General features: G+C 40.8%; 2 protein-coding genes across 2 annotated transcripts in view; both read right to left on the minus strand.

Moving 5' to 3' along the window:
• Positions 1 to 1,868: 1,868 nt before the first annotated feature.
• The window catches only part of LOC148023285 (signal peptide peptidase-like 2), a 68,463-nt gene continuing 45,769 nt past the window's right edge, over positions 1,869 to 24,562 (minus strand). The window contains exons 9-14 of the mRNA XM_087696323.1: positions 23,039 to 23,092; positions 22,861 to 22,953; positions 22,538 to 22,677; positions 22,351 to 22,421; positions 2,416 to 2,499; positions 1,869 to 2,306 (exon numbers count right to left, since the gene is read on the minus strand). Of these exons, the coding sequence (XP_087552449.1) occupies positions 2,200 to 2,306; positions 2,416 to 2,499; positions 22,351 to 22,421; positions 22,538 to 22,677; positions 22,861 to 22,953; positions 23,039 to 23,092 (549 nt within the window). The 3' untranslated portion in view covers positions 1,869 to 2,199. The remainder of the gene's footprint in view (positions 2,307 to 2,415; positions 2,500 to 22,350; positions 22,422 to 22,537; positions 22,678 to 22,860; positions 22,954 to 23,038; positions 23,093 to 24,562) is intronic.
• Positions 2,506 to 22,344, minus strand: LOC148023286 (uncharacterized). Its single transcript, XM_087696325.1, has 3 exons — positions 10,881 to 22,344; positions 10,466 to 10,675; positions 2,506 to 9,021 (listed from the first exon to the last, which is right to left on the minus strand). Exons 1-3 carry the CDS (start codon positions 10,920 to 10,922, stop codon positions 8,965 to 8,967), a joined length of 309 nt encoding a protein of 102 aa, XP_087552451.1. The 5' UTR covers positions 10,923 to 22,344; the 3' UTR covers positions 2,506 to 8,964.

The raw sequence follows: 24,562 nt of genomic DNA on the forward strand, positions 1-24,562 counted from the left end.
AGGGTTAATAATCATGTGAATCTTGCTGTGATTAACTCTTCGTAAGCGTGGACAAGGGTGCCTACAATTGCACTTGAGATCTACTTTACCCCCTTTATATGAGTTTTGGTGTCAAAGGTGGATAGGCCGATGAGGCTTGTGCAATTGGAGCTCTAAAGGAGTGTGTAATAGCTCACTAGTTGGTACTCTTATTGTGTGTGTGTGTGTGTGTGTGTGTAGAGAGATTCCTCTTATGAAGCCTACAATTCCAACCATGTTGTAGTCCTGAGAATCGAAGTCACACATGGCTTGGCTCCTTACAATCACATCCCTTGTTGAGACGAGAATCTATGAACCTTGAGAATTGAGAAAGAAGTAGAGAGCCAAATGTCAAGTAACCAACACCCGAGGTGTGCCAATGATCACCACATGGCAACTTCCCACGCTTGTCCTACTGCCACACTTTTTCCACCATGTAAAGAAAAAAGGGCGCCGGGGGGGGTGTTTGGGTAGCGACCATACTTCTGGATGTGTCACCTACATGTAATCAAACAAATTTCCTTGGGTTCTTGTTTTGCTAAAGCATAATGCATACGACCTTTCAAACAATGCTAACAGAGGCATATGTCAAACATTCATGATCATTGTTGATGGTTATTCACATGCAAAATAGATGCCTTCAACCCTTGCTCATCACCCGAGTCTTAAGGAATCATGGCCTTCAAATCACTAACCAATTAGAACAATTAAAATCCCCTCACACCCAAGCATATGCACATTGTCAAATCCAAGAGGTCAAGAACACAATCATGGGGAGGCGAAAAAGGTAAGCATGATGTAAGGAATCTACCACAAGTTTGCAATGTATATAATGATAGCATACCACGATAGAACCTTTACCTTGAAATCACATGGCATAAAAACCTTCACCTAAAACTAAGAGCCATGGTTGCATTACTTTTGTTTGGCATTTGCACTTTCTCAATGAAAAACATTCCCAAGGGTCCAAAGGCTACTTTTGTTTGGCATTTGCACTTTCTCAATGAAAAACATTCCCAAGGGTCCAAAGGCTATTGGTGTCTAATCTTCCAACATCTTAAGGATACTACATTTCTCAGGTCTTACAACCTATTCCCACAACTAAACTATTGAAAAGAACTTTTAAAGCATCCCAAAGCCCGCCCCAAAAAAAAAATTGTTGAGCTTTAGATTGTGTCCACCTTCTATAATCACCCCTACTTATGTCGACAACCATAATATCCTTAATGCTTTCATCTTCAAATGTGATTTTGTATGACAAAGGTCCGTTTCTTAGACCCTCACACCAGATCTCGAAAAAACAAATCATAACAAAGGAGCAAGCTTTGTTACACACCATACGTTGTGAAGTAAAATGACAGCAACAGCAGTTCTCATACAGATACCATCCATACAATGGACTGTCAGAGCAAAAATGATCTTGTGGGGAAATGCACAGAACATTATACCATTTAGTCTCTGCTTGACTGTTGCTACAACTTAAATCCAAAGCAACAACACCTATATACAACGGTCAAGCTGTTAACAGTACACCAGCAAACTGGTCACAAGATTGCAAAGTTTTGAATCAGAAATGATGGTCAGAGTGATTGATTTCAGTGAGAATATTAAGCACGTTACTTTACACCTAGCATTGTGCATAGGATCCTTCATTATGGACGATTCAGAATCCTGATCTCTAGTCCCACCAAGTCCTGCTCTTCAATCCCCGTGCACACCCCCCCCCCCCCCCAAAAAAGAAAACAAGCAACAAGCACACTACACATTACCTGAAAGATTGGTTCCTATTGCTCCCTGCTCAATTGGACAATCAGCTTCACAAACATACCCATCACATCATTCCGTGTAGCTGCTGGAGGAATAGATAACATGTTGCATTTGCTGATAGCATGTCACATTTGCATGTGACGTCTGTGGACAAGAAGTGTTGCTGCTTTGAATCATGAAAAATAATATGACACATACATCCAATTTCCATAATTTATTGGGAATGTACTGGAAATACGAGGACAAAATATCTACAAAGAATTATAATCGGCGGAAGGTTGGCAATGTTGAAGCTTTTACATTTTCAGCGAGACTGGTCGCCTCAATCAAACACTGCAGGCGCTGACCTTGCAATGCTGCCGCAGTCTGACACACAGTCCAAGCAGAAATCCAGTTGATTTTTACATAGTAACATTAAGTAAGGTCAGTTGGATCTTCCTTGTCAGTGACTTCCCTAAACTTCTCTGTTGTCCACATGTCCCTTAGCTCACCCCGGATCCAGGCAAGGACAACAACAACGCCTGTAACAGCAACGTGTTCAAAGAACAAGTGAATGAGATCATGTAAGTTTTCACATCATAATCAAGCTTCTCAAAATATAAGAGGTCTCTCAGCTTAAAGCTGACATACCAAGGGTGCATGGTACCAAGTACAAAAGGGCCGGTTGACCGCGCCCATCCATTAAAAGCAGACCGATATCTGTCAGAAGCAGCCCTGCAAGCACCCATACAGCAGAAAATTATTAATGCAAGAAAAGGGCAAGCTCAGGACAGATTATAAACAACAAACCATCAATAAATTGGACTAACACAAACAATCAGAGAGGGCCATGTTTGTGAGTACCTAAACAAATACATTATCCTCTGTTCAACTAACGTTAGAGGGCAATTCAATAAATATAAGACACAATAGCCCAGTAAAAGAGCTGGTTTCAATAGCATAGGGTTCTTAGCAGCATCCAGATTTCAATCTGATGTAGAAATCAATTATTAGGTATAACAGCTGGCTACCTTAAGAGCACAAGCACACCAGCAGAGACTACCAAAAAGATATTGACCGAATCTCACTTCACTGGACAATGTGTATTATGTCCCGTAGCTTGGGGTGAACCTTTTATCCATTCACCAACTTTGCCGATTGGGGTGAGCAGTTTTCTTTACTGCGACCACAGTCGAGGTCATAGACTTATAGACTCGTTTAGTGATTGCTCGCAGCGAGGGACAGCCTACTGGTCTCTATATGATGGCTCAGTTTTTTTCCCAGCTGACAACCCAAGGCCCATAGTTTCACCACTTCCAGGCTTTAGCCACCACACCAGAGCCTACAAACAATGAGCATCTTTGGCATTATCACTTTGCACATCTCGAGTATGATTCTCTTTATGAGTTCTCACACCCACACCACATGGGGGCCTACAAACAATGAACATCTTTGACATTATTGTGTCACACATCTTGGGTATGGTTCTCTTTATGAGTTGTCCCGCCAACGAATGATTGAGGGCCTTCCCCACCTGAAACTATCCAAAGATGTCTCTGAGGCTTGTCAACTACAAAAGCAGCACTACACCCCGTTCCCTCAGCAAACCACACACAAAGCTAAGAAGTTCCTAAGACTGATTCATGTTAATCTTTGTGGGCCGACATCCACTACTACCCTTAATGGCACACTATACTTCTTTTTGATAGTGGATTATTTTTCACGATACATGTGGATGTAATTTCTAAAGCATAAATCTGACGCATTCACCTGCTTCTCATCATGAGTGCTTCTACTGCTACATAACCAAACGAGTAATCATGTAGGTTGTAAGAGGAGTCGTAGTGGTGGTGAGTTTATCTCCCATGAGTTTAATGAGTTTTTATAGGAGCATTGCATTTCTCGCCAACTCGCCTCTACCAACTCCCCCTCTCAGAATAGAGTCCCAAAGCATAGAAATCCAACTCAAACATGGCACACTCTGTGCTATTCACAATAGAGCTCCTTGAGCACCTTTGAGTCAAGGCTGTTAACATGTCAATTACGTCCTCAATCAATGCCTAATTGCAATGGTCCTACAAAAGACCCCCTTTGAAGCATTTTTTGACACTCGGTCTATGATTTCCCACTTCAAAGTCTTTAGATGTCTTGCTTACACTCTCTTGACGATAAGATAGGTGAGCTCACTACCCAAGCTGATCTCTAGATTTTTGTTGGATATATTTCTCCAAGGCAAAAGCCTATCCTTGCTCAATCGTCCAATAGACAAAGTGATTATTTGAAGAGATGTCTTTTTTTTTATGAGAGGGGTATTGTGCAGCCCACTGCACCGGTTTAAGCCATTTCCTCCGTCTACTATATCAAAGATAGTCTTGTCTTAGCTAAGTTAACTACCCACTTGCAGCATCTTCGACACCCAAGCTCCCTCCATGAGACCCATTACATCACCAATACCAATAGACCATGTGGGATTCGGAAATCCTTCCACAAGGTTCTACTCTAGAGAGCCCTAGAACATTGTTCCAACTTGCACCTAGTGTCTCATTTGCATCTATCTTTACAACAAATTATATAGCACATTTTAAGCGAGAGAGTTGGTAAGAGGCTCTAAAGGATCTCCAATGGTGAGAGGCCATGGAAAATGAGCTCGAGAGCATTGACCAAAATGAAACTTGGACTTTGATGGATCGTACAAGTCACAAGAAAGTCATTGAGACCAAGTAAACTTTTACAACTAAATTGAAAGCTCATGCAACATTGAACCAATAATACGAGCCTCACCTTGTTGTGCAAGGTTCCTGGCAAAAACATCGCATAGATCATGAGAAAAGCTTTGCACCCACCACACGGTTGATATCATTCCATCTATGGGTTCACTAGCCTCTCATCACAATTGGCCGCTCCATCAGATGATGTCAAAAGTCCTAAACAATTACTTGGAGGAGTATGTCTACATGGAGCAACCTCTCAAATTTCCTTTTGCCAACCATAAAAATAAGGCCTTTCATTTGCAAAAAGCTCTTTATGGGCTACAACAAGCACCATGCTCTCGATTCCATGCGATGGATGAGCTCCTTCAAACTCATGGTTACCTAGCTACCCTTTATGACCTGAATCAACATGTAAAATCCACCTTAAAAGGGGGTCAGCTATGTCCTATATGTTGATGATTTATTTATTACAACTTCAAAGTTGCAGCCATAAAAGATACAAAGGCCCAACTTTATTCCACATTTAAGATGATTGACCTTGGGCGATTGTCCTATTTCTTGGGATTGAAGGTAGTTTGATCCAAGGCTGGTATTTTTGTCCTACAGGAAAAGTATGCCCTTCAATTAGTTGAGCAGCATTGCACTGATGAGACATGGCCTATGGCCATGCCTCTTGATCCCACTGCCAAGCTTTCTAAGGATTCTCTAGATCAACCCTTCAATGAGCATACTTTTAGGTCAACTATAGGAAAATTACTCTGGCTAACTTATACTAGGCCAAATCTTGCATACTCAAGTTTCTTGAGTCAATCTTTCAATGCAACTAAGATAGGCACATTGCGTGTGTTAAGATATGTTCAATGCACTTGTTCATATTTATTGACTTTGTTCATGGTTTGTTTTTGCAAGGATACACCAATTCAAATTGGGCAAAAGATCCTACCAACAAAAGTTCTTAGAGTGGCTACATCTTCTCTTTGGGCATATCTCCTATTTCTTAATCAAGCTGTAAACAAGAGATGATGTCTACTTCTATGGACGAGGCAAAATATTTAGCTCTCTTTGAGAGTACTACAGAGGCTGTCTACCTGAGGAGTTTGCTAGCAGCACTCCACTTTCCATGTGCTTCACCAACTATCCTCTACTACCACAACCAACCACAACCACAATGCTATTGCACTAGCTGATAACTCTATCCTTAGTGCACAAACATGATACATTGGTGTACACTGCCGCTTCACCAAAGAGCAAGGTGAGCTAGGCACCATATGCTTAGACTTTGTGCCTTAATTAGGCAATTTTGCATATATCTTGAAAAAACCTGTCAGCCATCCCATTCTTCAATATCCTCTACCCAAGATCAGTGTGGATGCATCCTTCCCTACTACTTCCAATTAATGGGAAGGGTGTAATTCTCTCTAGCTTTCTCTTCCACTTTGACAAGGAGCGGCTTCTCTTCAGTGTAACATGATTTTGATTCATTTATTACTTTACAAATAATTATTTTTTGTACAATGTATCATTATCTGTGTCCTTTGAATGACTAGCTAAAAATGCATTATATACTAAATTAGCCATTAAAACAGCCCCAGAACACACTTAATTAATTAAATTACTAAACTTCCATTTAAAGAAATCTGTGTCACGTCATCAGCCACTGCTGCATTTTTCTGATCAGCATCACCAACTGCCTGCCACATCATCAGCCATTGCTGCATTTGCAGTCTTCTACACTACCTAGCTTCTTCAGGCACAACCTTTCTAAGCTGTGTTTGCTGCTATTTGACATCTATGGAGACTGTCTATTGTGTTTCAGGATCCATTAGAGTACAACACACTCTTCAGTTCATACTTGCTGCTATTTGACATCTATGGAGACTATCTATTGTGTTTCAAGATCCATTAGAGTACAACACACTCTTCAATTCATACTCTTTGCCATGGTCCCTAAGACACCGAAGTTCAAGTTTCAGTTTTTACCCTGCATAGTGTGCGGCATTGAGCATTGTGTTTATTCATTATTCAAATTCTTTCAACTTTTGTGTTCATTGTCTCTATGTTATCCTAACCATGACTGTGCTTCTTCGCCAATCTGTGCATTTTTCATACAATTATATTTGTATTCTGTAGCCGAGCATTTTTTTACAGCTCCTACTCTCCCACCCAAGGAATCCACATCCCCCCTCTCCTCTCCATATTCCTCCTTCAAAAGAAGAAGGCATCTCAATTGTGGCAAACTGTAGCTAACAATGGCCACCTCTCAATTGGGGGGAACATATCATTGGCATGGAGGCAATGACTAGCAATCCAGCATCTTCATTCCACCAAACCGGATGACAAGTCTATATTATGCTTTTGGTTTATATAAACCATGGTCTCTCTATGTTTCTCCTTCCATGTGCAAGAACCGATAGCGTGGAGAACTAGATCAATACCAATACGACAATGGAGGATCCTCCAAAAGCAAAATATAGCCAAGTACTCCTCAAAGTCTAATGAGCTTGGTCAAACATTACAAGGAAAATCAAAATTGAAAAAATAAAAACAAACATCCAAGTCACATAGGAGTGTCCCACCACTTTTGTAATCATGTAGGTCCTTTGCCAAACCTTTGTGGCACCTTGGATGTCTTAATTTCACAAGAAGGGAACTCTTTGGGCCACTCAAAAAGAGATATCCACTGCCCTTGTGATCATGGTAAGCCATTGGGTTGTGGCAAACACATTCTGGCACTCATGGTTTAATACCTCGATCTCTTTGGGATAAGACCATTAAGGGTCATACTAAGAACCCACTTTTCATTCCCTTCACCCTTTTCAAATATGAGAGGAGAAAGTTAAGCAACCTAGAAATCTCAAAAGTCCCAAAAAGAGTTATTCCATCAAAAAACAAGGTCCTAGAACTTTGATAAACAACTCGCTCAGAAAACTATGTAAAGGAAATCGTTGTCATTGCCGCTTTCATCTGTGTCCATCTCAATTCAATGCGAGCTCTCCAACCTCTCTCTACTACCATTATCATTATTACCATCATCATCATTATCATCTCTCATCAATTGCTGCCCCTCTACTATCCTTCACCATCTTCCAACCATTGTTAGGCTTTAACTATTATTGCCACAACATGTACAAGTGCATTTTTCCTTTTCTCGCCATTATTTTCATTCAGCTGTTGTCGCAAGGTTATATATTGATGTGTTTTGTACAATGCTCTGTTTTTGTAATGAAGGGAAATATTTGAATAATACTTGGTGTCACATTGACCTAAGCATAAAAGGTGTGAAAGACACTTGTGTAGGCACCATTTGAATAATGCAACTTTGTCCTTTCACCTTCTTAACCTTCTCATCTATACTTTCATGGCTGCCAACAACCTCTCTCTCTTCTTCTTGTCATTCTCTCTACTTCTAATCTTTTCCTCTCCTCGTCTAATATTTATCTCTCCTTTGCACTTTCTTTCTCGCTCTTCTTTCTATTTTCTTTGTCCTCTCAGTCTCCTTTGGAGACAAAAAAGACATTGATTCACTCAAGGCCTCACAAGTAAATGTGGAGACAAATTACACCAATTTTCATGATTAGGTAGTTTATTCACGTCTACTCAAACTCATATACCTTGATAATGATATATCTCTTAGAGCAAAGGCAGCTAGCGCACTGAGAGCACTCTCATCGACTTCACAAGAAGCTCTCAACCAGACCTCAATATAACACAACACCAATGGATTGAGACCTTGCAGAAATTTGACTTTGAAATCAAGTATAGACCAGGCAAGGAGAATGTGATTGCAAATGCCCTAAGCCGTAAATCATTTCTTAATGCTCTAATCCTAGAGGAACCCTCTAGGGCTGGAACTCTTGCTACAATGATTTCCATGCCTGGTAAGATTCATAAACTATATAAACCTTGTCATTTCACAAATAGGTTGTGGGTATTGGGTGTGGTAGATAGTATTTGTTGATTGTTAGTCAATGTAGGTGTTGCTCAAGATATTCTTATGTATTAAGTTCAATATAGGTGACAATTTACCTGAAGTAGTAGGTTATTGATAAAAGCATTTTTTTGGATTTTATTACACAATGATTGAAGGGTTTAATTAGATTGTTAGAGTGACAAGCTTAACAAGCATAACTTCCATACTTGGAAGTTCAGATTGACCAATGTCCTTATGTATAAAGGTTATTGTGGTAAGTGCCCTAGCAGTACTCGTCTAATATTTCTCTCTCCTCTACACTTTCTTTCTCTCTCTTCTTTCTATTTTCTCTGCCCTCTCAGTCTCCTTTGAAGGCAACAAAGACAATAATGCACTCAAGGCCTCACAAGCAAATGTGGAGACAAATTACATCAATTTTCATAATCAGACAATTTATTCACTGCTACTCAAACTCATATACCTTGATAATGATATATTTGTTTGAGAAAATGCAGCTAGCGTATTGAGAGTACTCTCATTGACTTCACAAGAAGTTCGGTGGTTTTATATGATGCCAGTCTAATACCTCTTTTGGTAAGTGCCATAGTTGTGCTTCTCAATTGTTGCTAGTTGGTACTGCAATGCATTACAAAGACTCTCATAAATCTTTATGACAAGTTACAATGCTATTTTAAACAAAAGCCTAGCTTATGTAGAAGCCAAAAAAATGTTGCTTGATTTTATTACCATAGTTAAGGCGACAGTTCAAGAATACCTTATACAATCATTGATAAATTTGTGCAGCAGTGACTATCAACATCCACTCAATTTTGAGCAGTATGAGGATCATTATAGGTAGCATGTTGGTACTCAACCTAGACACCTCAATAGTGATGAGATACGGGAAATGTAGGCTTGAGGCTTATGTTGTAGGTATGCTAAGCCTATATCTGTTGATCACAAATACAACTACAAGGCAAAGGATGCTAAACTAGTACTTGTACTAGAGTTTAATGATGAAGCGGAGAACCAAGGGAAAAATGAGCTAATTGAACCTCAACCAACCTTCATTACTTTAAGCCATGATAAGAGTAACTCATTGGAGCTTCATGAGAAAAAGGACCTTCCTTCCAAATGTGAAGTGATGGTTTTGGCTCTATATGTCTCAGTTTCACATGGTATGATGATTCTTGGTGATCTAAAGAATGCACATAAGATTGTAAATACTAAAGTCTAAATTGTAAAGTCTAAACTTTTAAATTTTATAGTCAAGTGTTTACCTAATTTGGACTACATGTGCTCATTGTAGCCCTCATCATGCATAAGTTAATGCGGCAATAGACTAGCTACTCTAATATTGTGTGGTAAGCTGATTGCAAATCTTCGTGTAAATGAGAGAATAGATACTCTAGTTTTGCCATCGAAAAAGTGACTTCGTAAGTGGCTCTCTCCAAAAAGTGAGAGAAGCAAAAGTCATATGCCCTCTCTGCTCTGCTTAGCACCCTAGCTCCTCTAGCATTGCATTGTGGTCATTCACACTGACCACGCATGTCAAATAAGCAAACCGGTCCGAAGAACAGAACTCTCTATCATCCATGACCATCGATGACTTGTAGGCCAAATGTACCAATGTTGCAATACCATAGATGGGCTTATGCATCCAAGCTCATCTCCTCTCTGCTATCTTTAGAACATGTACACATTGTGTCTCTATGATCACCATGTAAGCAAGTGCCTCCACTGATGCCACTCTAAAGAAGTGAACGAGAAGGTCCATGGTGGAACTCTTGTAATCACTCATACATAACACCCTATAAAAGAGAGTCACGACAATGACAATGGCACGGACTTTCTGCCAAAAATGCTCACTAGGACACGAGCGCTGCATAGCTTTGGCCTACTCTGTCTCATGCTTATCCCATCCATAGAGTGGACACCATTGTCTAACGCAAGGTTGGCATAGGGCGCACCACACCTCATAAAGGTGCTCGAGTAATAACCACGTGTAAGCAAAGTGAGTTGAAGAAGACTTCTTCAACTCGAGTGTGCTATACTCACAATACATAGCAAGTAACTTTACCTTTACCATGAAGAAGGTGACAACTGGTGTGGCTTTGCGGGCCAACCTCTTCACCCACTTGAGCTTCCCAATGTCTTCCATAAGCAAATCTAAACAATGACTTGTGCATGGAGTCCAAACAATCGTGGGAAACTCGACCTCAAGCAAACGGCCCATACACCAACAATTCAATTCATTGTCGGTAACTTGTACCACATTCGAGGGGCCCACCTACAACCACAAATTATAGTACTTAAAGATCTGAGAGAGAAAGACAAGAGTTCAGCCTCAAAAGATTCAACTTTCAAGAATCGAGAGAGAGAGAGAGAGAGAGAGAGAGAGAGAGAGAGAGAGAGATTTGGGAAAAGAGAATAGGGAGATAGATAATTACGATTCATGAATAATGAAAGAAATAAATTTAAAAAACAATGTATACCTCAATGATAGCCTGCTGAATGTGGTGATAGATAAAAGGCATCCATCGTTTTCCTCCCCCTCTTTCCAGTGTCTACAGTCCACAAAAAGTAAGTGCCAAGTGAACATGAAACAAATATGTTAATGATACCCCCTTTTTTTTACGATCACTCCATTCGTCCGTGAAAATGGAGCAACCATATTTAGTCCATGCAGCACAAATAGGATCAAGGGCTCTACAAATCCTCTCCTTCTCTTCAATCTTTTTCATCCTCATATCGTTGTATGTGACACCAGTCCATCCCTCACATGGACCCACATTGGCAATGGCTTTTACCATCTTCTTCCGTTGCTCTTACTTTAGAACATGGAATGTAAGATTAGACTCAATCATCGTGCATGCAATTTCAATGTTCACAAGTCATTGCCTTTCTCTAAGAAAGACAACCGATCCATGCACATGACCAATAGCTTAAGAGAGAGAATTGCCACTCCAGTGCCACATGAGCCTCCACTCTGCGAAGCTAGATGCGGACGCGACACCCCCGCTACTAATGGTGGAGGCCTCAGCCACATCAATTGAAGATACACCCACATTTGATGCTTTCTCATTAGTAGGCACAGGTATTGGTGCCGATACGCCACTCCTCCTCTAATGGATCCCCCTCTCACCTTGGCAAGAATCTCGTTTGCGATGTTTTGAGGGATTTCCTTGCATGGAGCAACTTGCCCCCCTATCTTGGAAAGATGTTGGAGAAGTCCGATCGCACCACTTGTGTAGCACTTCCCACAATACTTGCACATCCAATGGTGAGAGTTGGACTTCTTTGTGTCTCTCTCCATATGAATGGCGTGCAAATCGAAGGCATCGTGCTTCTTACGAGTCATGATGCTGATGGAGAGGGAGAGTAATAAGTGAGAGAGAGGCTTGAGAGAGAGAGGCCCAAGGGATAGTTAGAGGCTTTGGCCTTGGGCCTTAAGAAAGAGAGGAAGAGTGAGAAGCTTAGGTTAGGGAGAGAGGGGACGGAAGTTAGAGAGAGAGGGCGTAGGAATCGGGATAGGCTTGAATCTTGCTTGCGTGAAGAGAGAGAAGCTCGAGCAATGAGAATGCTTGCTGATTTGCTGTGGAAGGATGGAGGGGAGAAGCATCTTTTATAGGCTAGAGAAAAGAGTGAAACAAGAGAGGGATCCAAAGTGGAAGAAAAGATAAGGCTCAAGAGTGTGGAAAAGAGCATCCAAGACTAGAGCATGGGATCCAATGGCAATTGGCATCCAATGAGCAATGGCATCCAATTGCAAGTGGCATTGGGCTGGCAAGTGTGCCATGCAGGCAAAGAAGGGAACAAAAATGCGGGCAGAGCGTGCAGATTTGACTTTGACTAGGATGCAGAACACGCCAGACGCGGTGGCCCAAAAGTGGCAGTTTTTCTTACACAGACATACAGATTCATACCGTAACGGATTGTACAGTACGAATAGGCCCATACTACATACAAGGGCATGGCTGCTCATGAGGCCAACAAATAGCAATGCTAACCATGTTCATTCTGTAGTATCTCCAGCCTCAAACAGATCTGAAATGAAGTGGTTGTTTGCTCAAAGGCAGGGTCTCTCGCACTTGATTTCTCTATTGTAGCCTAAAACTAGTAGAATAGCTGGCAAGCTTCTGTTGTGCTTTGCAGAGACTTTCAGAACTCTGTGCCTTGGTCGTTTCACAATTGCTGAATTTGCTGCACCCTGGTCTTCTTTGAGGCACCCTGGTCTTTTGATTTGACACAGGTGTGCTGGACCCTGGTCTTCTGTGCTCTTACTCTTTGATGAAGAACAAACTGCTTATAATCTTCCACTCTCTCAAGGCATGAGGAAGGCAAAATTCATCCCCTCCCATTGATACACCATTCAGCAATGTTATCAAGCATCCATGTGCAAGCTCACAGAATATTTCTTGAGCCCAGTTTTGAGAATGCTTCTGAGAGTTAATAGCAAGCATTTTCCCAATGCCTTTTCTCGCACAATCCTTGAGGAATTAACCAGCATTCATGTCTGTTATGACAGCATAAAATGCATAAATTGCTGCTGGGACTTGCTGAAGAAAACGTGAATAAGATGTGAACCCTAGAAGCACTAAAGCAAGAAAAAAGAAGCCAAAAGAATGAAGGTGTTTGCCATCTTCTCCCATCAGTATCAAATGAAATGCCAAAGCTTAATACTTCAGAAAATAATCCAAGAGCCAATGCTTGCTGTAAATAGTGTCATACGGGCTGTAAAAGCAGCATTGTTCATTCTGAGTTTGACGTTTTGAAATAAATAGAGATTGGGAAGCTGAGAATGGAAAACTGATATCTGATTATGTCCAAGATCTGAAAGTAGGTTTGCAAAGCAATTATGAAAGATAAAAGCTTCTTACTAATGTTGCAGACTCTTGTGATCAAGGAAAGCTATAGAGGCTTGAATAATGAATGGTAGTGGAGAAAATGCTTGGAATTCAAGTGAAGATGGAGCTTCAAAAAGTGCTGATACTCCAGCTGCACGTGCAACTGGTCTTGCTTATGCATCCACCACTAAGGCACCTATAGATGGTGGATATAGTGCCAATCTTGCATATATGAATGCACAAAACTTCATTTCAGCTGCTGCAATTGCTGCTTCAAGCTTAATGAAACTGCACAAAGAATCTTCATTACACATGTATAGGCACCATTTTGAATAATACAACTTGATCTTTCACCTTCTCAAGCTTCTCACCTATCCTTTCATGGCTGCCAGCCATCTCTCTCTTCTCTTCCTATCTTTCTCTCTCCATTTCTAGTCTCTCTCCTCGTCCAATCTTCCTCTCTTCTTTGCACTTTCTTTCTCTCTTTTCTGTAGTCTTCTCTCCTCTTAGGTCCCTCCATGACAATTTTGCTTTTCCTTGCCATTTAAATGTTATGTTCTGGTTCCACCTACAATCTTGCTATCATTCAGCTACCAGAAATCATAATGTTGACACTCAACAACCTCCACAATGTTGCATGGGGCATCTCTTGCTGCCATCTAGCTGCTTGGCATCTTCTCCTCATCATCTAGCATGGAGCATCCGTGGTTTGTTAAAATCCATAATTGTTCCGAAGGACAACACTCCCCCTTGGCCCACTACCATGACAATGGCTGTTGGATGCATTGATTTGATGTCGCTTTGCTCCTCTCACATTAAATTGCTCATTTTGGTCAAATTAGGGTTGTGGCGCATCTTTCTCTTTTTGACAACTTTTTGTTGATCAGCTATTTTGAACCAAGGTGACCACAAAACCTTTCACTCCTTAATTCTTTCATCCCCAAAACATTGCATTTCAACATGAAACATTTCACCCCTGTGTAGGCCCTAAGTGAAATGCCATATCAAATGGCAAAATAAGAGATTTCAACTGGCAATATTTTGATATAAAATTGGTTTATTTCCTTGGATTGAAACAGGTAGGCAAAACCCTATATACTACAAGGTTTCATTAGTGAAACACATTCACATTTCAACCCTAGCGAAATGTGTTTTATGGTTACCATGGTTTGGACTGCATGCTGCAATTAATGCCCCTATTAATGGGTAGCCATCAGCTTGAGAAGAGTTTTCTGTTGTGCATGTGTTCTGGATTTGGAATTGGGACAAACACACAAAATCATTGAAGGAGCTTTGTGCTAATCTGTAATGCCCATTGGTGTTTGATAGAGAGCTATTGAAACACTTTTTCATGAGAAAGGTCACTGTTAGTAAGAGCAACTATTGCAAAGTAAGAGGAAAAATATGGACTGATTTTAAAGGCCATACACTAAGGATTGAGATCAAAATAAGGACTGGTTTGCTCCTATGTTTTAGGATTTACATGACGATTTGTCAATGTACTAAATGTGATTGCCTAAAATGATGTTTGAGCTTATAGTCATCAACCAATACTGCCCTAAAATCATAACCAGCTAAGCATCAACATTTGCTAAACCAATTTGGAAGCTCTCCAGCATTTTAAAGAAAATAAATACCACCAAAGGCATCAAGATTTGGGGGCAATAGGTGTCATCTTTGCAACATGGGTGCATTGTAGCAACATTATTGTGAGTGATTTGTTTGCTAATTTCAATGTAGTTTGTTGTGCTTTGCAAGCTTATGTTCCCATTGCTATTTAGTTTCACTTAAAGCCGCTTTCGGTGTAAGTTCTACTACTCGCCTATTGGATGGGTGAAGCCTCACCAAAAATGATACACATTCTTTTGAAAAAGCATTAAGACCTCAAAAAAAAGATACTTCCCAAAGCCAAGTGTAAGCCTCATTATTAGGACTTGGCCTCATGACCCCTAAGGTTGTGGACACCTTTGTTTCTAATATTGTTTGTGTCTGGATTTTGTCTTCTCCAAAAGAGTCTTTTCCTTGAAGTTGCTTCATTATTTGTAGGCAGTTGTTGAGATCCTAGGTTTCTCTGATGGTACTTCACTTCCTAGACTTCACATGTTGTGTGGATCACGCGCGCGCGCATGCATGCATGTAATGTGATAGAATAGCTTAGCCCATCATCTCCCTTGCCCAAAGTTAACATGTTGACACTAATATGGCACATGCAGAAAGGAGAGTCTTGTTGTGGCAAGACATCAAAAGGAAACATCTATTGGCATTCAAGAGCAAAAATTACACATATATCAAGCCGCCAAAGATCCTCTACCATATGATGGTAATGCAGCCAAGGCTAACCAATTGAAGCACCTGCCAAAGCAACCAGAAGCCAAAAAATGTAACTGTACCAAGGGCAAGGGAGCTCAAACTGCAACAGGCATCTGGTTTGGGTTCCTATCTATGTGTGTTTCGAGCAAGCATATCAATGCTACCTTGCTATGTCACAGCAGATGGACAATCCAAAACTAGTTGCAACCATGGCTGTTAAGCTACCAAAAATTAGACCTCAAATTAATCCTCAAATCACAGTCTCTCTCTCACACAATCCTAAAACATAAAACTAATGCCCTTGTATGACACTATAGCATTGAAAGTTGTGTGTGTGGGGGTGTGTGGGTGTGTAGAGAGAGAGAGAGAGAGAGAGAGAGAGAGAGAGAGAGAGAGAGAGAGATATAAGGGGCACCTAGATGTTTGCGTACCAATTGGTGCCACCATTTTGCCTAGATTGACATCAACATTATTTTGCCCAAATTGCCACCATTTTTTCCAGATTGCCATCGACATGATCAACCTTAAACAATCCTGCATTGCCACAAGCTACCCAAATCCAAAACACCATTCTCCTGCTACATAATCCTTGATGTATGGCCCAAATTGCCACCATTTTTTCCAAATTGCCATCGACATGATCTACCTTCAACAATCCTGCATTGCCACAAGCTACCCAAATCCAAAACACCATTCTCTTGCTACATAATCCTTAATGTCTGTCCAAGTGGTGATACTTTTTGCAGTTGCTTTCCTTATTTACTTATATTAATATTTTATTTTTCTTTTTTTAGTTGTTGTTGCTTTTTACCCCCAAAGTTCTCTTGGATTAAGCCGGGATTTTTGCACGGCCAAAAGAGGCAATCATTGGGACAAATTGGACTAATCGTTTGTCTGAGCCTTAGGACCGGTTCCATATTGAATGGGCATTGAAGAATCGAATGTCAGCGGTTTGGGACTATGTGCTTAGCCACTGGAGATGGTGCAGGACAATGAGCCAGGCCAAGACAGAAGATGCACATGTGAGAATGCTCACGAAAAAAAAGTCACAGTAACTGAGCCACATTACACTTTTTGATGTGGTTGCAATGATAAAAGTTGCTCAGAACAACTTGAGGAATGCAAGGGTCACCATCCCTAAAATTTAGGGAGTTACTATTTTTGGACAACAGAATCTGTTCGCGCCATTATCTTCGTTTTTGCATGAGGATTAATTCTCTAGTATATGCCAATGTCAAATTTTACACCAATCATGGAGAATTTTAGACCAGAAGGTTTAAACGGAAAATTTGTTACATGTATGCCATGTGGCACAAATTCCCAAAAGAGAGAGAGAGAGAGAGAGAGAGAAAGAGAGAGAGAGAGCATTTTAAAAAAACGTAATAGACATGAGGGGCAAATCTGAGAATGAAGTTTGAAGGAGCTGAGGGCAGATTGCTGCAAGTACATCAGCTATGGAGAGTACTTATTGGTCTCTGACTCCTGTACGGAGATAGAGCTTGCTCCCTATGGTCAATTCTCTCTCTATTCTCAGAGAAAATGCTCCGCATGATGGGCTGATTCCATTGAAGGTACACTTCCGTGTTTTCTTTGCACTTTTGCTCGGCAAGAGCCTCATTGTCCAGGTTCAGGAGTAGCTGTTGGCTTCTCCAATGCAAAAACTAAAGAAAGTGATGACCACGCCACACATGAACAGGGTTTTTCAACTCTATTTTAGAGCTATTTGTGGGACTGTTTTACTATTGGAATGATGCCAGGGTAAAAGAGATGTTGTTCTAGATATGCTGGGCAGTAAGAATAGTAAATACAAAGTTCTGGAGACTGCAATTCTGCACATAAATCATTGAGTTATGGTCACAGAAAATGCTTTCCTAAAAGGGATGTTATTCTAGATATGCTGGGTACTAAGAACAGGAAGTACAGAGTTCCGCAAACTGCAATTCTGCACATGAACCGTTCTGAATATGTTGGGCAGTAAGAATAGTAAATACAGATTTCTACAAACTGCAATTCTGCACATGAATCATTGAGTTATGGTCATAGAAAATGCTTTGCTAAAAGAGATGTTATGGATATGTTGGACAGTAAGAACAGTGAATACAGAGCTCTACAGACTCCAATTCTGCACATGAATTATTGAGTTATGGTCACAGAAAATGCTTTCCTAATAGGGATGTTGTTCTGGTCATGCTATACTGTCCTTATGCAGCCAGGATTTACTCAGAAAAGACGAAAACCAATTGTTCACAGGTTATGTATTTTGGAGCATTTCATTTTTGTAACTTTCCATCTTTTAATTGATAAAGAAATACCGAGAGCGGATCCGGTCTTCGAGGTCAATCTGGTGTTGAGCGAGGGAGTGAGATCTTTGTTTGTGTGTGTGTGTGTGTGTGTGCGTGTGAGAGAGAGAGAGAAAAGACCAAGTATTAATTGAAGGAACTACCGCTTTATGTGAGTCATAGACTGGTTTCACTATCCTAGCGACCTTCCACAATTGTCATGCCTACTGCCCCAACATCTTCACTGCTGCCAAAAGTTCCAAGCATCAAATCACAGCCTGCTGCAGCCCTGACACTGCTCCAAACAGTTGCACTTTGCTGTCTAGAACAGCTACACTAGTGGTATTCTTGCTATATTCTAATTTCTGACACTACTACAGGCTGGTTGCTCCCCATCCAGGATCCATCTAGTAAGACACAGTCATCCTACTGATTCATGGCATCATCAGCTTCTTCTTCAGCAACCCACAGCCCTAGACCTCAAGTCAAGAAGGCTTGCATGGCTTCTTCCATCCCTGCTTCAAACCTTTGCTTCAGCTCCAGCTATATTGCCATTGGTTTCTTCTACTCCTCGAGTATCATATCCCTTGTACCATTCATTCCTTCTTTAGTTTATTGTCATTTCCTTCTACTCTCCGAGCATTCTTTTGTTGGTTCTCACTCATAGTGCTATATCTTGAGTTCCTTAGAGTTCATTTCCTCATAGAAGCATCAAAAATATCAATATTAGGGCACCCACGCATAAAGGAACGTCATTCAAATGTATGCCTGCAACCGAAAAGTATAATGTAGCAAGATATTCACCAAAAGGGGCATCCTAGCCAAAACTGCAAGTGATCAGTTGCAAGGCGGCAACCAAAAAGTATAACATGCCAGGAGACCAAATTCACCAAGCTCAGCTGGTCGAGGAATCAAATATGGCCATATGCATCTTATTTGCATTGAACCATCAATATAGAAGTTGTACCAGCAATCATCGGGGGAGCACCTTGTTTGCATAAGAAAGTCCTCACATGTTTGCAAGTGTGCTCACTCGCAAGTTCATCAGCTACATAGTAGCAAGGTGGTGGCGTGCCAATGCAGTGAGGCATCTAGCGGTAAGCCAAGCATCATTAGTCTCTTGTTGTGCCTTTGGGTCGATTAGAGAAATAGCTAGCCATCACATGTTTACCAAATTATTGGCCAAAAGATGACCCCTCTAGATTCTAATGAAGAGCATGCCCTTCAAGTCTTCTTCCCCTTGTGATTCAAAATTTACATGGCTGATTGTTTGCTCTAGGCATTGGACCAATTTAAGAAATTGTGCATAAGGACATTAGACAAGCTCCATAGGACTAGGATCAAAAAACTAATACAAGAGAGAATGTCACGCAAACATAAATTTTGAATGCTTTGCTTAGCATTTGGCTTGGGCATTTATCAAATGTGCACATGATGTGCGAGTCAATTAAGCAGTATTACTCTATGCATCTCATTGTGTAGAGCACCCCTGAGCAGATCCTGAGCTATTTCCATCGATAGTTCTTTTAACATCTACCACCACAACCCCATACCTCTTCACACTTGTGCTTTGTCATCAATAACCACAAATAGTTGGGATAGCTTATTTGTAATGTGGTGGATCTAACCATCCCTTTTTATGTTTCTCCTAGGGTACAATTACTTAATAGCATAAAAATCTTATTTAAAACTCGCCCAAAAAAAAAAGTTCAATGTGGTTTCATCCCCTTTGTAGGTGCTAGTAGGCCATTGGACGACCGACAAGTACCCTTTGTTTGATGCCTTGGTCCCTTTGGGGTAATCACTTGGACTCCCTTCATAAGATAACCATTGTCTCTATAGTCTTGGTAGGCCATTGGGCAGCCGATGTGCACACTTTGTTTGATACCTTGGCTGCTTTGGGGTAAAATGCCTTGGGTAAAAATGGACTTGAGCTCAAGAGGGGGCATTGAGCTCAAGGTAACCACAAAATGTTTCACTCTTGAGACATTGTGTTTCACCCCAAAACATTTTATCTTTGGGCAAGACCCAATCAAAACACTAAGTAATACTATTAAATAATGTATATCAAATAGTTTTTCTTTACAAACAACAAGTTGCAACTTACACATTTATACCATGTGAATCCTTTCATATCAACAAATAATCTCTATCATATATGCAAACTGTTTAAAAACTCTCCAAAAATTAAGAAAAACAATCATTTTACATTTAAAAATCTTGCTTCAATCAACCATTTCACTCGAGGCATTTTGCATTTCAATGAAATGTTATAGGTTTTTCAAGTGTTTCATGTTTCAATGCCAATAAAACACATTTCACAATTGCCATGCTTGAGCTAAAAAGGCCTTACAAACTCATTAGCTCTTTTAAAGAGCCCCAAAACTCATACGTTACCAACTTTCATTTTTTTAAAAACACCTTCCTAAAGAGTTTCTTTGTCCCATAAGCAAAACCCTAATTTGGAAATATCCTTCTGCATCTATAAATAGACAAGCTTCCCACCATTTAACCCATCCTGGTTTGCAAGTTACATGAATCCACACACACTCCGTTACTGTTGGCAGCATATTTCTAGCCTTCAGCCCTCAACTATCTGCTATCCAGTCATCACCAACTACAACTACGATTGTTCTACCTCCTAGTGCTTGCTTTTCAAGTGTCACCTTGCTGTCAAGACATACCAAACTATTGCATTTACTGCTAGCTCATCATTGTCAGCAGCAACTGGCGTTACTTCTTTTTCACTTCACCGTGCATTTTTGCTACTCTACAAGCTGCCTGGCATCAACACACCTTCCATCCGCCATCGCCTACTATTTACAACCTTGGTGATTAGGTTTCCAACCTCCACTTGGTAGTACACTATTGGATTTGCCAAATTCAGCCTCCAAACTGCTGCGTTTTGAGTGATCAGCCTGCTGCCCTTCCACATTCAGCACTATTCCAGCTTTGATTAGTGGTTATAGTGCTCCAAATCCACCTCCGGTGGATGTCACACTCCAACTACTCCATTGCTCTTCCTTTGAGCATTGTGTACACTCTCCATTTACAGCATTGTTTCATTCACTTCAGAGTTCTCTTCTTTCTCTATTTATATTTGTGTTTTTGTGTTTTTGCATTGTTGTTTAAGTTATTGTATTTTAGTCATGTTCATATATTATGTATTTTCTCAACACAAACCCTAGCATATCTTTACACCACTTGGTAAAATTTTGTCAGTAGAGTGCATGAGAATCGAGACACGCGATGCTGTGGTTTGCACAGTGAGAGAGAAAGAGAGAGCACAAGACTCGATGTGGGTACAATCTCAAAAGTACCACTTTAGGTTTTTGATAATATATATATATTATATGTGTAAGGGTGCGTGCACACCCAAACAACGTAAAAGGCACGATGGTGACCCTTTATTCCCAACAAATTTTACCATGCAAGTATGAAGAGGTTGGTTGGGGACTGGAGGACCCATTTTGCATTGTGCAGCAAAGGAGGAGAGCAAGTTGCCTATTGCCATTAGCCATTCTAGAGGATTTCCAGGTAGCAGAAGACTATCCAAGGCCATGCTAGAGGATTTCCAACTAGCAAAAGACATCAGCCAACCCACAAACTCTCTCATCATCTCTCTCTCACACCTACAAACATTTCTTCAGCCAATTCCCAACAATTTTCAAGAATTCTCAACCATTCTCAAGCCTAGTGAAGAGCAATTGTGCCTTTGTTGTTGTAAATTCTAATTTACAGCAAAATTTAGGGTTTACCACCACCTCAAGTCCCATGCACAAGAATTGAAGGTCTAGCACTTGAAATCAACTGCTGAAAATTGGGCATTTTCAAATAATCTAAGAGGTCAACCCAACCCAATGAATTTGGGGCTAGATTAGACCATTCAAGAAATTATTGAAAGCCATTCTCCCATCAAATCAAGGGGAAAATTGGTTTGAAGGCTTGTTGGTCATTTATGACAACAAGAGACATTGGGTTTCAAAGGAGATTGGAGCAAACTCAGTGTACTTCTTCCAATTTCAATACAAGTTCAAGAAATAGCACAAGGGCACCAGTTTTTAGGGCAAATCTGGAGTCTATTACCCAAGATTACTCGGTAACATTTATCTTTCAATTTATGTGCATTTATTGCTTGATGTAACTAGTGTAAAATCAGGTCATTTACCACCCTTTCAGATAATGAAAGCTGGTTTCAAAAAACAAGAAAGCTGTTGCTTGAGCTGAAAGAAGTCTACCCTCAGTTTAATAAGGCTGGAGTTGGTGAATAACACTGATCTGCATAAGTTTGTAACTCCAAAACAGATAGGTTGTCTAAAATACAGTTTCCTAAGAGGTTCTAGACATCTATTCTGTCTAGGCTCATTACCACACTCTGCCGTCACCATCTCTCTCACTACCAGAATCTTTTACGTCTACTTATGCTCTCATTGTTTCACCTGTCTCATCCACCCCTCTGGTTGCACAAACTCCTGGCACATTCTTTCATAACCTGAATTGCGCATGATATTTAAGCCAGTGCCACTTACCAACACCATAGCCTACGAAGGAGTAAAGAAAATATCCTGTCGTCAAACTCTTCTTTTGCATATAATCATATCTGCAATGACATTCGAAACAAGTTAGCTGTGTTTTTAGCTTCAAATTTTGAATGGATAGGTTCTAAATTTTGCATTACAAAGCTTATTCATACATCATATCCTGTGAAAACCTCACCTCAGGCAGTAAGAGATGAGCAAGCCTGGTAAAATGATATCTCCAAAGCCAATCATACTTTCACCACCCCATGGGTCTGAAAACCGAGGAATTTTCAAAAGCATGGGTATGCCTTCTCCACTCTTATCGCCTCTAGCCACCTGTTCGAATCTCAAAGGTGTTGGGATTTTTTCTTTTTCCTTTTTTTTTTTTTTTGGGGGGGGGGGGGGGGGGGGGGGTGTTTTGGGGGGGCGGGTGGTTTTGTTGTTATGTGTGGGGAGGGGGATGGAATGCCTAGCTCACAGATCTTTAGCAGAGGGAACGATCTATTTATCAGAACTTACCACAACCATGACACTCTCATGGAAGATAAGAGGTGATATAAAAACCCAAAATATGTCGTAAAAGAATGCGCAACTCAGGAGGACTGTCGCCACCTACTCCACAACAAAACTAGAAAATATCAGTCATTCAGCGCATCAGGACTGACAAGAGTGGATGTATCCTCTGCTGGTACTATACCTTTATTTCTGGTAAACGAATCATTTGGAGTACCGTAACCATGAATGATATGCCCTGCAGCAAAGGCAACAATCTCATTAAAAATATGAGATAATAATAGATATCATAGAAGCGATGGTAAGAGAACTTGCTCATATTGCATGAATATTCAACATATCACAAAAGAGAAGTACGCACAATGCATCCATTAGCTTACAAATACTTGTCATAAGGTCTTTTGGCTTTAGGAAGGCAGCACTCTTAGACCAACTGCTTACTCTGATAACTAAATGCTAACTGGATCGAGTTAATTCCACCTAATTTTGATCTGTTAATTGCAAAGAGTGGCTTTGACAACCACTAGGTATCAACTTAGAATTCGAAACTATAAGTAACACTTGAAGAGATATCTTACCAAAAAGAATTTCAAACATAGGTGATTTACATTATGGAAGACCAATTTTTCAAATGCTACACTAAGAATATCCATATCTCAAGCAATTACAACAGACAAGGCCAGGAAGTTCCACTATCCTCACGTTCAAGGGTCATCCATGTTCCTTAGCTAGACAGCATTGCACCATGCATCTTCACCAACACCTATTTTACAGACAATTATTTCTCCAGAAACTGAGAGGTTCATACTAGACAATGTCACCAAGTTTGGGTGTGATGCAGCTAGACCTCTATCACAACCCACCTTGGCATTCATCACTCAAAAGCTAAAAATTCCTCCTTGATCAGCATGAAAGTGATTGTACACGAGCCCATCTTCAAAAGTCTGGCCATCACGAATAGGTTTTCTTCTCAGCCAATTGCATTCTGAAGGATACCAGTGTGATAAGAAATTTGCTATCGCCGCCGCCGCCGCCGCCGCCGCCGCCGCCGCCGCCGCCGCCGCCGCCGCCACCGCCGCCGCCGCTCGTCGTCGTCGTCGTCTGCATCAGCTCTGAGACCGTCTTCAAATGAAGCTTACCAACCTCCAGAAATTCTAATATAACCTATGGTACTACACTAGAAACATGTAACTAAGGCCACCTTAACTGTAGAAGAAAATTTGACTATGGGAGAGAGAGAGAGAGAGAGAGAGAGAGAGAGAGAGAGAGAGACTCTTAACCATTTGCTTAGATTTTGGAAAAGTAGCTGAAATTCAACCTCAGCAAAGACTCCAGAAACAAGCAACCATGACCAGAATGCTCAGTCACCAGAATTCTGGGGGCAAGTGCAAAACACATCCATGAACCACTCTAACTGGCTGTCTAAAAAAAGCAACTGACTCAGTGCTGCAGGCATATGCAAACCCACATCCACGAAGAACTCTACATGGCTGTCTAAAAGGAAGCAATCGACTGAGTGCTACCCTGACTCTTAACTGCAGGCAAATGCAATGCACAGAATGCTGACAAAATACTGACTGGATAAATTATGCTACATGGCAGGAAATTCTGAACTGGAGGTGTAGCACTGAATTGATCAAAAGCTTGTTAGCCTAACATGCAGCTCGGCTGCCTGGAACCAGGCTTAGGCAAAACTATAGAGACCTTG

This window comes from Lygodium microphyllum, chromosome 16 (assembly GCF_053477565.2).
Source record: "Lygodium microphyllum isolate KBCC chromosome 16, Lygodium_microphyllum_v1.1.10, whole genome shotgun sequence".
Classification (NCBI taxonomy): Eukaryota; Viridiplantae; Streptophyta; class Polypodiopsida; order Schizaeales; family Lygodiaceae; genus Lygodium; species Lygodium microphyllum.